The following is a 14,328-nucleotide window of genomic DNA, read 5'->3' as shown; positions in this document are numbered from 1 at the left end:
ATTCAGTGACAGTGCGGTATTTGAGACTATGTCTACCAAAAGTAGGAAGCTATTTGCCTGAAAGAGCTAGAGCTCATCCCCTTGATTTCACTTTCACATTTCAAAAATGGAAGTCCAGTAAAAGTGTCATATGCAGTGCGTGTCACAAGAGCAACAATCTTCAGTTTCTCTGCTGCTGTCGGTCATCACTTCTCTTCAGCTCAAGAGCCATTGTTGCCGCACAGGATTGGTCAGTCATTCACTTCACTTTGTGGTAGTTGGCATGCTACTCTACAAGTTGAATAATGTGAACGGACAACAGCCAGATATGCGGAAGCCTTGGACTTCCTCAGACAGATGTGCACATGTACAGAAAGCGAACACGCACAAGCCTGCAGTGCCCTTGTTGCTAATAAATATCCAAAGACACTACCTTGGCAGGTGGCACTCTTAAGTTATGTGTCGATGTTTGAACTCTTTGAAACAGTTTTGAAAAGATGCTATATTTGGGGGCTGATTGCTAAGCAACTTCAGGACCTGGAGGCTGTAGCTCTACAAAATGCATTTGTTTTTATTGTGGACCATGCTTACATGCCTGCAAATAAATGTGCCACACTAGACAGATTGCCAAACACCACAATGAGAAACCAAGTCACCCAACACTCATCTGAAGGGCTTACAAGTCTATGCCGTTCTGCTGTTGCCATATAGTTGGAAGGCCACCAATGTGCTGCAGCAAGTCCAATGCTAGCTGTACGAATGAGTCTTCAGCTCTCATAGTCTGTTGTTTTCATCACATTCCATAAAACAAGGTATGGCTGAAGCTGTATTTTGGAAGAAGCTATGAGAACTCAATTAGCAGGATGTCCTGGCAACAAAACATCTTGTGTGATGTCTTTCTGTGTACATATACATTAAAAACAATTGGGAGTTCCTTATACTTTCCTCAACTTCAATTACTGTCAACCTCTTTCATAGTAACTTTTCACTGAATGTGAGATGGCCCCCCCTTGCACATTTTTCAGCTTGCTACTTAATTAATCAATGAACCTGCACTGACTTGTCATTTTATTATCCCTTTTGTAATGCAATCAGTTAGGCAATGTTCCCTGTATACCATGCTCACGTCACAAGTTAAAGGGGAAAATTGCATGCGCATTTTAACCCATCCATGGCAGAACCACACCATGGCCTGCTTTTGTTCCGGACAACTACTGCAAATGACACAGCAGATTGACTGAACCTAATAAGGGTTTGCCAGGCGCCTCGTATTAAAGCATAGGAGTGGGATAAAAAATGTCAACAAAACTACATGCACTCTCAAAGTTGTGGAAGAGTGATCCTCAGATGCCGCGGAAGACTGCAGCATACTAGTGGTCCCCACACGTCTATATGGCTGATAAAAGTGAAACGAATCAGTCTGAAAGAGATTCAAACCACAAGAGTGATGGACGTGCAAAAATAAGTCACAGACAACAGTGGAATTGATCGCTGACATGCTTGCTTTATTATACTCAACACTGCTAACCTCATTCCAATGCCATGATAGTGTGGTTTTGAAAATGATGAACCCAACATTGTTGAGAAACAAAGGTATTGCTAGACTTCTTAGCAGGTGATGGCAGCATGAATCATGGCCCAGCATAAGCCAACTAGTACTTAAAAGTAAACCAGCTAAATCAACAGAATGCCAGCATGTTTGGTCAACCACTGATAATGTCAAAACATCACAAGAGGCCTTGCCCATGCCCAGACTCCTACAGCAACCTGTGTCACATAATGGGAGACTACAAAGAGTGCATCATATATCAAGTGTATGGCTGCAACCATTGAATAGCTGTAGACACCACTGCAAACATTCTTCGGCTATTTTCAGACTCACACAACAAGAATTCGATGTTTGCTTCTGTTGAGATCCACTAGACATTGAGTGTGTCACGAAAAGTTACCATATTTGCACAAATGTAGTATGTGACTTGAAGTTGCATGTAGCACTCTCAGCTAAGCAGCTACAAGGGCAGAAAATTATATGCACAAATACTTGTAAAACAGGCATCTGTACATTTTTCACTCATATAATCAATGATTCAATGGCAGGCCTTGGATAGGAATAGATATCCTGGACATTAAGAGACTATGTGAAGGCCATGCCAAAAATTCTGAATTTATTTTAACTTTCACACAATATCTGTATGTAAGCTCTTGCAGGGCGCCTGAAACATCAATTAAACCAAGTTATTTCTTTCTTTTGTAGCTCAGCATTGCGACTCATTCATGCAGTAACACTGCACAATCAGACACCACAATGTTGGACCACTTTGCATCCTAGTTATGTGAGAAATCCAGCTTAAAAACCATGATGTAAACCTAAAGTTTGCTTTCTTACTTGCTCAGAGGCTTGGTGGTTGAGCGCCTGCTGTTTCCCGTCTTACTTTTTTTTTTTAAAGTACGCTTGCCACCGTTCCACACATACTTCGAGAGACATATTTCACCAGAGATTGCAGAAAGAAAAAAAGAAATGCAACCTCACATTACATACTTGCATATTCACATAAAAGCTGCCCTTTTGAATTCCCAGCAGCACACACACACACCACTTCTCCTTGTGATCGTAATAACAGGTGTGAGAGAGAGTGTGGTTAGTTGGGTTATTATCCACAGCAGTGGCAGTGCAAGTGACAGACTGTCACATCTGAGTGTGGAGCACCGAAGGACACGCAAGCGCTAGGAAGCCGGAAGGGGAAACAGAGAGAAAAGAAGAGGTCTTTCCGGAGGGAGGGGCCGGGCTCACCTTCATGACCGTCTCCCAAGGGACGGGACGCCGAATTTGGGTGAGCAGCGTCGTCCATTCCAGACCCCGGGTACTGGTGCGGGGACCGCAGGGGACCGTTCGATGATGGGGGCCTCCCTGGCACCCACAGGCAAGACCACCATTGGTCAGTGCTCTAACCACCGCATGCCCACGCCAGACAATGTGTCTACACCCACACCACCGCAATCTGCCGCCGACACCACCGCGCGCTTAGTCCAGCAATGTACACAGTGCAGGTCATTTAACTAGGCAGCCAATAATTTGTACACTTAAATTTTTTTTTGTGCATTTGTATCTTTATGTCAACAACCATATCACGCAGGTTAACGCACAAAACTCCTTTCTGCCTATGTTTGGTGAACTATGAAATTGGCTCTGGATTTTGGAATTCGTGGCATGCATTATAGTGGCAGATGGAAAAGTGGGAAAAATGCTTTGGCTTCATTTAGAGTTCTGTAGGTTCCCTATGGCGTTTGAAGCAGCTAGTCTCAGAAATATTATATAAGCTGTGGAGACCTCTGGAAGACTAAAATTGGCTGATGATGATTGCTTCACATGTTAAGGGAGCTTATCTACACATGACGTCCCGGAAGGAGTGCTGTCCAAGTCAAGTCCCGTCTGCTAAAACTAACTGCTTGTGCAAGCATTATCATCAGTAGCTACCAAGCTACCATATGCTGCTCATATGATATGAGATAATCTTTTCTGAGCACATTTCGTAGTGGTCATGTAGTCTTCTTCTGTACTGTGAATGTTCAAAAGCCTTGCCAGCAACAGTAAGATTTAAGGAAGATATGCAGAAAGACCTTGTTTAATGCCTTATAATTTGTATGAGGCAAATTTCAACAATGTGCTACGCTGCATGTAATTTGCACGTCTGGCTTACAAGAGGATGCCTAAAACAGTGACAACTACGACACTTACAGCTGCAGAACTGTACATGCTATTTCTTGAAACTTGCAGTGGTCTCAAAGTGAGCCACATATTAGCTATACAGCAATAGCTTGCGGGCAGATGGTCTAGACGTCCGACTGCGATGGTGCTCTTTATTTTTTTTTCACAGTCCCGACAAACTCAATGCAATCATACCCTGCTGAAGATCTTGATGTAATGCAGCCTGATTTGAGAAAAATGTTGTAAACAGCTGTCGTGTGACAAGAGCGAGTGCCTTATGCTCGACCGGAATGTGCAGAGCAAGTGCACAGGTCACACAGGAGCAATAGTGCAATTAAAACTGACTCGCTTACAGAATGTCAATTGTTTCTTTACGTTGATGGGGCAACTTATATAAACAAACTTCAGAACGTTAAATTTACAACACGTTTGCATAGCCAATTGCTTATGCACGCAACAAGTAAGCCATTAAAGATTACTCAAGTAGCTAGCTACTGCCATGCGCAGTACGATAGCATTGAGTTTGCACTTTCCACATAAGACAGGAAAAAAAATACAAGTCGCAAAGAAATTCAGTGAATATAAAAGCTGCAAGAGAGGTTGTTAGTTAGCTGGCTCAATTAAAATCACTGGTGCTTCAGCTTCATGCAGGAAGACCCGTAAGCCATTTTCACCGTCACCACAAATAAGTGCATATCAGGTCAGTCATATTATAAAATGAATAACAACCACCACCACCACCACACATACAAGAGCAAGCTGTGCAAACAGTGAAAGCGATCGGTCACTTGTACATCAGCCAGATGGTGTGCTGAACATAGCTTCTGAGCCCTACATAGCCTCAATCTTAGGTTGTAATAGGTGAAATCGATAAAGGAAGGTAAAGCTCTGTAATATTACAATATCTTCTATACAGCGCTGGAAACAGCAGATGTAAAATTGCGTACTTCATAAATTTTGATGCGTGTGGTAAATTGTAGCAAGAAGTCATAATTGATGAAAATTGTCAGAAAGAAGCCCACATTATGCACTCTGTTCTTTCTTTACAAAGCACTATACGGCACACAAGCCTTCCAATATCTATTGCTGCTCACAAAATGAAGGGTTTTCTTCGACTTTAATAGCATGTCTTACAGATGTTCGAGTTAAAATGCCCTGTGCTAGCCTATTCACACTCCATTCTCAAAGCTGAGGAGTAACCGCCAAGTGTGCGGGGATTGCGCAGCTTGCCACCGGGGTGCATCATGCAAGTGAGCACACATGTTCACAACAGTGTGTGTTAATAGCGTCGAGACAGAGAGAGAGAGAGAGAGGTTGTGTCTATTGTGGCATTTATCCATTTCCCTTGCTTTGGCCATGGCGTCCCTTGAAGCGTAGGGCGTATGGTTTCGTTAGTCGGTCTGCATTCTCTGAAAGTGGCCCACACTAACCAAATAAATGGGGTCGTGTGAGGTCATTGAATTCTTCGGCGGCCATGTCAGGGTCGTCGACCTCAGCAGTGGATGACGACGTAGGAGGAAGGGTTGGGGGAGGAGGGCAAGTGCAGTCGCACGGGGGGCACACGCTCACCGGAGGAGATGCTGTCACACCTGACGCCCCCTGCAACACCCCTGTACCGAGCCAGGTCGAAAGAAGCGCGTCACGAACGACGGTGTGCATCGACATACCCAGCTTACCCTTTCTCTGGGACACATACTGTTTTCTAAGGAACAGCAGCACAATTGATAAAACTAGTCTGATGTGCGGCGACGTGTAGCAATGTAACAGATTCTTCGGCTCGGAGAGCTGGGCATGAAACTTTTAAAACATACACGAGCTCGCAAGGCCTTTCCGAAATTCACTGCAAAAGGAACTGGCATGAGCTGTGCCTCGAAAACACTCAGTTCAGCTACTTAAATAACAATAGCTACACTATCTGCTGGCCAGAATAAATTAGACTTCATAACTTAAACTACAACTCTAGCATTCATATAAGCATTGCTTAGCAAACGATGAATATCTTCCTTTGTCTTTTCTATTGTGCCTACTTTAGCTACCATCAATTACTTGTACATAATTTCTTTGAATGCAACCTTCCATCAAAAGCAAGATTCTTCGGAGTGGTAAGTTATAAACTGGAACAAACTGCGATCATTAATCAAGGCCAACACGATCTCTAAGATCCTACTCTCGCTCATTGTGTACGTGGCCTAAAAAAGAATTAAAAGCAGATGGTGGCAACTTCAAGTCAGTTACACCTCACATATCCTCAACAGCTTTATGTGCGAACTCACCTCAACTAGGTTTGTAGTCCACAGACTTTTAATCGTGCACAAGGCAAAAACAAAGACCAAAAAACAAAATGCATTTCTTTGCGCAACTGCTAAGGCCACACCAACACCGTGCAGTAGGTGCAACAGCTCAATCGAGGCTGCGGTGCTGATCCTGTGAGCTGTTGAGTGTGTCAGCAGCATGGCAAACCTAGTCATTCAATGGAAAGAAAGTGTTCGACACCTGCTTCATTACTGAAAGTACCAAACGTGAAAATGTACCTTGGCCGCATCGATGGTCCCATCCTTCTTCGATGTTCTGGACGTAGCTGTCTTTTTTCCTCACCCTGCAGAGAACGCGCATAGTAATTATTGCTAAAAATGGAAGAAGTTGCCTACTGAAAATTTCTAACATATTGACGGCGCTAAATGTCGAGACATAGAACATGCAGCAGACAAGATTGGCTCTGAGCATTAAACAATGTCATTCTGAAAGGTTCACAATAAAGTGCAACAAGACTAAAAAAAAAAAAGAAAGAAAATTGCTAATTACCACTCATCAAGCATGTATGTGTGCCACGGATTCCCCGACTCCACTAATCAATTTATTATTATTTTTTTTTACTACTGACTCATTTACAAATTTATATTCCCGAGTACTGTATGTCCTGTTAAACTGTGGAGCACCAGGACATTTTTTTGTGATAGCATACAAGCAAGTAACCAATTGAGTAACATCATTATATACAAGTTTCAACATAGTAAATATCCAAGAGGTGTTTACCTTAAGCTTGGGTTGACACAAGTGCCGCGATCACTGTCCCATGCACAGTATGGGTCCTGGAGGGCCACACAATCTCTGCAAAGATGACAAAATCAAGCATGAATCATGGAAGTGATTCCACACTGCAGTGCTTCTAGGAGCAAAACTGTTCCAGAGGCAGCATTTTCAGGTTCCCTGGTAACCCAAATTTGTTCGTGCCATGCACCTTTTCATCACAATGCCATGATGACACATGCACTGATTTGTTAAAAGAAAGCTTCAGCACGTGCCACACACTAGTATTAAATTATTTACATTTTACTTGCGACAGCAAGTAAAATGGAAGTAACATGTGTTTAATTAACTTGCTTAATGTCTGCACTGGTTTGTGAAGTTTATTGTGTGTCATATGTGCCTCTGAGATGTCTCACCACACAATATTTTGCTTGTCACAGCAAGTGTTTTCACTGGTTTGTGTCATCCTCTCTGAAGCCTCTTGTCTGTCGTGCAATCGTGCAACACAGAAAAACAAGAAAGGCAGAAAAAAAAAAGCGAAAATGTGCACCAAAATTTTGGAGGCAGCATTTGTCATTCACAGTAGTAGTAGTAGTAGTAGTAGTCGTAAACTTTATTTTGTCTGGGATGGGGTTTAGGGAGGAGGGGAGCAGAGTGCACGCTAACTGAGGCAACAATATTGCTCTGCAGCAAACACAGAGGCTTCATCAAGGTGCATAGTATCTGTAAATCGCTAGTGCAAGTTCGTCAGCAGCACCGTGTGCAAGAGAGACCCGAACTAAATACTACAAGTTCTTTCAGTTGCAGTTTTACGTGAAGAGCCATTTCTAATTTCGGTGCAATACATATTGGCATTAACAGTCTCATGCAGAGCCTAAATGCCAGTGTGCAGAAGGAAAAGAAATGCCAGTGAATAATAGACTCACGCGCAAGTGGCAGCATAACGCTGGCAGCCAAAGAGAGGCACAGCCTGTATCTCTGAGTGGGTGACGACGACCAGGCGCCCTTGTGGCCGGTGCACCAGCAGGTTAGTGACGGGCGCACCTTGAAACACTCCGACATCCTCCACTAGCACCGGGCGGCCTCCTGCTGACTGCTGCTGCCGTGGCACGTTCACTGCCTTCAGCACGCGGCCAGTGTCTGCATGGCAGTAGCAAACAAACACGGTTTCTAGTTTTATTCACTGCAAACTAATAACAGTGATGCTTATTTCTTGATGCAATGTACTTTTGTACTTTTTCACCAAGTATGCAAGCTGTCCTTGCTGCACTAAATGCCGATTCAGTCTGCTTTCTGTCTATACCTTGAAATTCCTTGCCCCTAACGACTTGAAAGGCCTTGCATGAGGCTCTCACCTTCTTTAACGAAGGCAAAAGGCCTCGAGGTTTCGTGGCCAACCAGATTTCACCTGTATAAGGCAAGAATTGTCCTTGGATCTGGTAAGAGACAAGGCATGCCCTACTAGAATGTGGTTACTGCATGGAAAACATACATGCATTGCACAGCCTCCTCCTAGCTTTTCCTAGCTCATACGACATGTTTACATGAACAAAAGCACTCACAGTCGGGATATCGTGCCCTGAAACACACCTGTTCCGATGAAGAGGACGTCATACTTCTTGCCGCTCACAGTTTCCACTTGGGGGTCCACAGCAATGTAAGTGAACCGGTACCTGAGTAATGACAGATGGTTTGTGAGATCAAGTGCTGTGATGACATGCACTAATTAAATAGCTAAAAATAGAAAAATCTGAAAACAGGCGAGTACAGAAGCTGGTGGCATGCTAGTCTATTGCAACCAACAACACACAAAAACAATTATCAAAGTAAAACAGACAGTTATACACTTATACATGGACTAGGTTTTATGCCATTTCAAGCATTCGTAAGTACAGTCTCATTACTACATGCACAAAAGAGGTGAGATGAGACATCTGGACCTCTTAGGCTTACACAATGTTAAGGGACATTAAAGGCTCTTATGAGACTAGCTGCTAACTTTCTTGCACAGCAGTATGTGCTGCTGAAACTGGATAGCACATCAAGCTGGCTTACAAAGGGTTTGTTGCCGCTTCTGTAGCAATGTCATTACTACGTTCATGAATTGCCAATGAAAAAAACTTTCAGATCTCAGCATATGTTGGGGTTTATAGAGTCGCATAGCAAATAGATGCTTCATTAACAAATCCTGGGTAATCCTATACAATTACAGTTACAGCTACCAGCTGCAAAAATATGTGAAGTTATATAGATTCAAGACGGCGAACTTACTGGAAGCCTGTGTGCACCAATATAGGCCGACCAAAGTGTGACGGAACTGCCTGGTCCATTAGCGGATGCTCCGTGATAAAGTTGAGCGTCACGTCTGGTAGTGTCCTGGAGTCATTGACACACTGGAACAAAGATGTGCACATGAAAAATGTGCTGAAGCCCCATAAAAGTACATGGTTCTGAAGCACTAATGCCAAGAAATTGCATTTGTAGCATCTTTCAAGAAGCCGCCCACATTATTGAGCTAAGAAATGGCAACAAATGAAAGACAAGAATGTCTGGATTGAGTGTTAAATCCTATCTCATTTTGCCTTTAATAATACACTCTTTTCTCGTCCTACAGTAAATATATGCATTGCCAATTAGTAAGAAAGTCGTAAGGGATCCCTATGTTAGAAAGATTTGTTGAAACATAATTAGGCATAATTTCTGGTTAGATACATTTATTATTTATTTATTTGTTTGTTTTTAACAGCGCTAAGTGACACCAACCATGGTAAATGACACACGAACAGACACACCACACATGACGAGACAGCGCAAACTACCAACTGGTTTGCGCTCTCTCATCCTGTGTGGTGTGTCTGTTTGTGTGTCCTTTACCGTGGTTAGTGTCACTCAGCGCAGCTAAAAATGAATAAACAGCAACTAGCCCAGTTCTCCATGACATTATTCATAGCATATATATTACTGTGGTGAACTGGTAACGAAAAAAATAAAATAAATAAACAGTGAAATCTCGTTTTGTAGAAAGCAAATAACTTTGTGAATTAACGTAAATCAATAGTTTGTTTTATAAATCAGTTGTCTTGAATAAAAAGTGAGAAAGACCCTTAAATTTGTTCAAACATGCAGCATTGCTAGTGTGTTCAATGCCATTGATCGCAGTGTGCACATGCTGTTATAGTAGGCTATAAGAGTCCCTCTGTGTTGCTACAAGAACACTCACCTGACCCGGCCTGGGCTCTGGAACCTTTGAGTTGACAATGGGCAACCAGTTTGAGTTGATGTCATCCTGCCCCTTGAAACTGCCCTCAAAGACCCGCTGAATGTCCTCGACACGGAATGCACACACCGCTGATCCGCTGATGCTGTTGCTGTTGTGAGGAAGTGAGTGGTGCCACATGTATCGCTTCTGGCAGCAACGCAGGAAAAAAGGGTACTCGATAAACAAACTATGAGCCGATGCCGCTTTAACGGCGAGGCTTTAGGTATTTAGAAGCAGGAGGTCAATTCTGACCTCATGGGGTACTTTTTATGTGCACTATAATTTCAGTACATAGGCATTTTCTTTCACTTTTAACAGAATGCAGCCGAATCAAAATGTCTGCTTGCATTATTTTGTGTCTCTTCATTATAGCCTAAGCAATTCTCATTATTTGTTCTGCAATGGGCACTAATCAATGCAACTAGAAATCTCCATAGTGGTTGCCAACTATGCATGATCAAGCATAAAAGTGTAGCAAATGTGCGACAAATTTAATCCTCATGGCCATAGTAGACATAAAACACGAGAAGTCATGTAGTAGAGAAAGCTAGGTGGTTGTGCATGAAGTCACTCTTCTGGCTAAACTGCCACCATATGTGAACGCACCAATGAGTCCCTAGTATGCGAGTAAACTGCTTATTTGGTTTCTAATGTACCATTTGTGCTCTTAAACACTTCATAATGTGCAACGTAATGACATACTTAACATTGCGAATATACTACTATTATGTAAAGATTATTTTATATTATTAGAGAAAACAGCTGCTCATTATCCGAAAACTATTTGATATTCAAGTCAATTCGCTTCTCCAATATTTCTTTCACATTCAATTTGACCTTGAAAGTTGCTGTTTGTACACCACTAGCAAACGCAGAGAAAGTATGGCAACTTACACATACATCTATTCTGAACAATAATTAAGTGATTTTCATTTACTTCAGCTCACAAACTGAGCATGGCCACTGCAGTTGGTAGCCAGTGGCAAGTACAAAATGTTTTCTTAAAGGGCCCCTCACCAGACCCCATAGCAAATTTTGGTTATATGCTGAAAGTTGTTACATGCTCTCTGGGGAGCGTTCTGCCATAAGAATTATTAAAATCGCCTCATTAATAGCCAAGACAGAAATATTTCAGTGCCGCGAACACATTATTTCAGGAGGCGAGCTCCACTGCATAGCGAGACACTCTCTCCACTTGCCCCGTCTTGCCTCCTCAAGCGAAATTCCTTCCCTGCGTTCTCCGATACCAGACCTTGAGGATTGCATGACGCGTACTTCACGAGCCCCCGCCTTCATTTTTTTTTCTCGCTTTTTTTTTTGCGGCGCTGCGATTGTCTGCTTTCACTCAGCGCACAAGGACATATGACTAGCAGTATAATTCAGTGCTGCACGAATACTGAGGTAGAACAAGCGGATCGCAGAACATGATCACGTGCTGCAACACGGTAGAAAATGGCATGGTTTCGGTACCTGCGCACTTGACTCAACAACCGTGGGAGCAAGCAGACGAAGTAGAAGTACATCTCGCTTGCTTCGGTGCGAAGTAAAACAAAAAACATGCAGACATTCCGTTTGTGTGTTTTATTATTTCTCTAAACTTCAATTCGTCAACTCAAGCAGCGGATCACACAAATAACAGATGGTGCCTTGAATAATTCTCGAAGTCACATGTCACCACGAGCAACGTTACACCGCGGACCCGAGTACGTAGGCGCAGGGACGCGAGTACATCACTGTCCAACTTGGAGCGCAGTGGTCATGAGAAGGGAAAACGACGTTTGAATTGAAATTTCAGACCTTTCCGCAGTGCATAGCGATGTAATTCTTTGCAAACACAATCAATGGCGCGCATATTATGCTCTGCACTTGTCAGCTCAACATGGCCAGACCTGGTGAGGGGCCCTTTAAACAGATACTTTATATATATGCATGCGACACTGTGTACAAACATGACAACCCACATAAAAGCAAAGAAAATTCTTGAATGCAAACATACTGTGGCGTGGTGAATACACTGTAGATGAGCTTGGCCTCTTTGCCATTGTAGATGCCATCCACAATTGGGCTAGTCGATTCTGGAAAGCATAGTTGCATAGTCACCAGCTAAAGAACTAAACTACTAAGCAAGTGAATGTATATGTCAAGGCATTATGCAGTAAACTGCAGAAACACAGCTTGCAGCGCAGTGTCATAGCGTAGTGTGGATATGTCACGTATTAACATTCATAATGGATCTTCTGTAGTCATACAAGCTGTAGATAACAAGAAGTGATGTGCACTTGCCTCTCTCTCACTTGACATATTAAACACATCATGCTGAGAAAGTTGCATAAGTATTTAAAAGATAAAATAGAAAACGACATGGTGGTGCTTGTACATCTATTTAAATAAGGATAGAGAGCAAAATTATACAAGTTTATCTTAATAAAGAAGTTGAAAACACAGAACAAGTACTCCTTTCTAACATGGTTTATTCCACTGAAAGTTAAAACAAGACACTGTTTGCATCCACTTGTTTCCAATGCAATACACTTACATACGAAATATGTTCAACTAGTTAGTGAAGCCTATTAGGCAAAAGGAGCCAGCTCGCACAGGAAGATAGAGCGAACAAAGAGGCTGCTCACGTATTTCGTTGAAGTAGAAAGGAATGTCTCCGCCTATGGAGCAGTTAAGTCGGGCCTTAAGGAAGGAGGTCCAGCGCTGCTGGAATTTATGAGGCCCACCCTTGTCCCGAGTGCACACCCTCGCTACGCGGGAGTAAACCGTCTGCATGACAGAAGGAGAGGGAGAGAGAAAACAAATCAGCAAGGTCTCACAGTGTAAAAGCAAAACATAGGTAGGTTGCATGAAACACGACAAAATGAAGAACTCCAGAAAAAATTTCGGATTTCAGAGGATGTTTAAAATGTGCTGCTACCTCGGCAGATGTACTTTTTTGCATCTCGTGCCCACCAAAATTAGACACTTCAGCTTTGTGCAAAATCAGTGATTTGGCAACCAGCGCTGAAGTGTGCAAATGTGCAAGACCATTAGCAGATGTTTTACAACACCACAAGATTTGCACACGCACTCATCTCTTGAATCACTAACAAACAAATACAAAGAGTTTACTATTTCACGCCACCACCACCACCTTCTGACATGGAGTCTACATGGTCCCTAAAAACAAAGCACACATTTCTTTGGAAATGTGAAAGGTGCATGTTCCAAACAAATTCTGATAATATAATCAATGTGATTAGATTTATCCATGTGCTGCAATGTTATGAATTTCGAGCTTATGCAGCCTGTTCTTACTGATGTGTTAAAGCTTCATTACACAAAACCATACCCGCAGGCATACGAGGCTGAATGTGTGAATGACACATACCTTGCCACAGTTGATATATTCCACGGCTGACTCACGGAAAAAGAAATATACGTAATCTTCATAGTGGATGGAGCTCACAAAGTTGGGGGCTGTAAAAAAAACATCAATTAGCCATATGTGAAATGAATGAAATACAAGTTATAGGAGATGCAAGAAATAAAGGCAACATTGTATATCCCGTAAATCTTTACGAAGTATCTGGCCAATTCCTATTCCTTTGCATCTTATTGCATTCCTCCAGCTGTACTGTTCATTAGAGTTTTTCTATTTCTTCATTTTTTACATTTACATCGAATTTTATTCTGCATGGGCAGAACGCCTGTAATGCCTTTTTTGAAACCTCGCACAGTTGTCACCCTGTGCTCTCGGTGATTTTGTGTGCTCTTTGAAAATACCCACCAAATTCACTGCTAATGGCTACATTTTTTTTTATATTTTTAAAAATCTTTGCCATTATGTTGAGGAGTGTTTTCCGCAGCAATTTTCATTTGATTACATCCATGGTGTATCTGCTAATGCTACTGCTGCACTTCATGGTGATTTCACTTCATGGTGATTTCAGTGCAGACTCACCACCACACATTACAGACTCACCATTCAGGTGCTTCAGGTCAACGGGTTCTGTCCTGAGCGGCTTTCTGTAGATGAGTGGGTCTGCCCCCGAAAGCTGGCCGACAGTGGCCACATACAGGTCACCATCTTGAAGAACACAGATAAATTGCATATTATATAAAAAAAAAAAGATCCAGAGACTAGAAACAATCTTTTCCATGCAGATATGCATGGCATTTGGCTCTGTATGAAGTGCAATAAACAAGTAATCTACAGTGCAAACTTATCATCAGAGCAAAATACATAAGAATGTACAACACGTTACAATTTCAGGTGTACAGTCATGCTTTCTTGTCACACCGATGCATTGCTGACATCCAGACACAACAGCACATAAATGCATACCACATTCAATAGAAGTAACCAACACTG

The 14,328-nt window shown here is 42.4% G+C and overlaps 1 protein-coding gene across 4 annotated transcripts in view; it reads right to left on the bottom strand.

The window, feature by feature from the left end:
- The window catches only part of Sema1a (semaphorin 1a), a 150,149-nt gene that overhangs the window by 8,290 nt on the left and 127,531 nt on the right, over positions 1-14,328 (bottom strand). For 2 of the 4 annotated variants that reach the window (XM_075681657.1, XM_075681658.1), the window contains 12 exons: positions 13,939-14,043; positions 13,345-13,433; positions 12,599-12,740; positions 11,968-12,046; positions 9,933-10,080; positions 8,984-9,105; positions 8,303-8,385; positions 7,639-7,852; positions 6,719-6,793; positions 6,217-6,281; positions 5,116-5,295; positions 2,771-2,887 (listed from right to left, as the gene is read on the bottom strand). In XM_075681657.1, the coding sequence (XP_075537772.1) occupies positions 2,771-2,887; positions 5,116-5,295; positions 6,217-6,281; positions 6,719-6,793; positions 7,639-7,852; positions 8,303-8,385; positions 8,984-9,105; positions 9,933-10,080; positions 11,968-12,046; positions 12,599-12,740; positions 13,345-13,433; positions 13,939-14,043 (1,419 nt within the window). The remainder of the gene's footprint in view (positions 1-2,770; positions 2,888-5,115; positions 5,296-6,216; positions 6,282-6,718; positions 6,794-7,638; positions 7,853-8,302; positions 8,386-8,983; positions 9,106-9,932; positions 10,081-11,967; positions 12,047-12,598; positions 12,741-13,344; positions 13,434-13,938; positions 14,044-14,328) is intronic. The other 2 variants (XM_075681659.1, XM_075681660.1) reach the window with 2 other exon arrangements.

Source organism: Dermacentor variabilis, chromosome 2 (genome assembly GCF_050947875.1).
Source record: "Dermacentor variabilis isolate Ectoservices chromosome 2, ASM5094787v1, whole genome shotgun sequence".
NCBI lineage: Eukaryota > Metazoa > Arthropoda > Arachnida > Ixodida > Ixodidae > Dermacentor > Dermacentor variabilis.
Note: the sequence above shows the minus strand (reverse complement) of the source record. Positions and strands in the feature narration are given on the sequence as shown.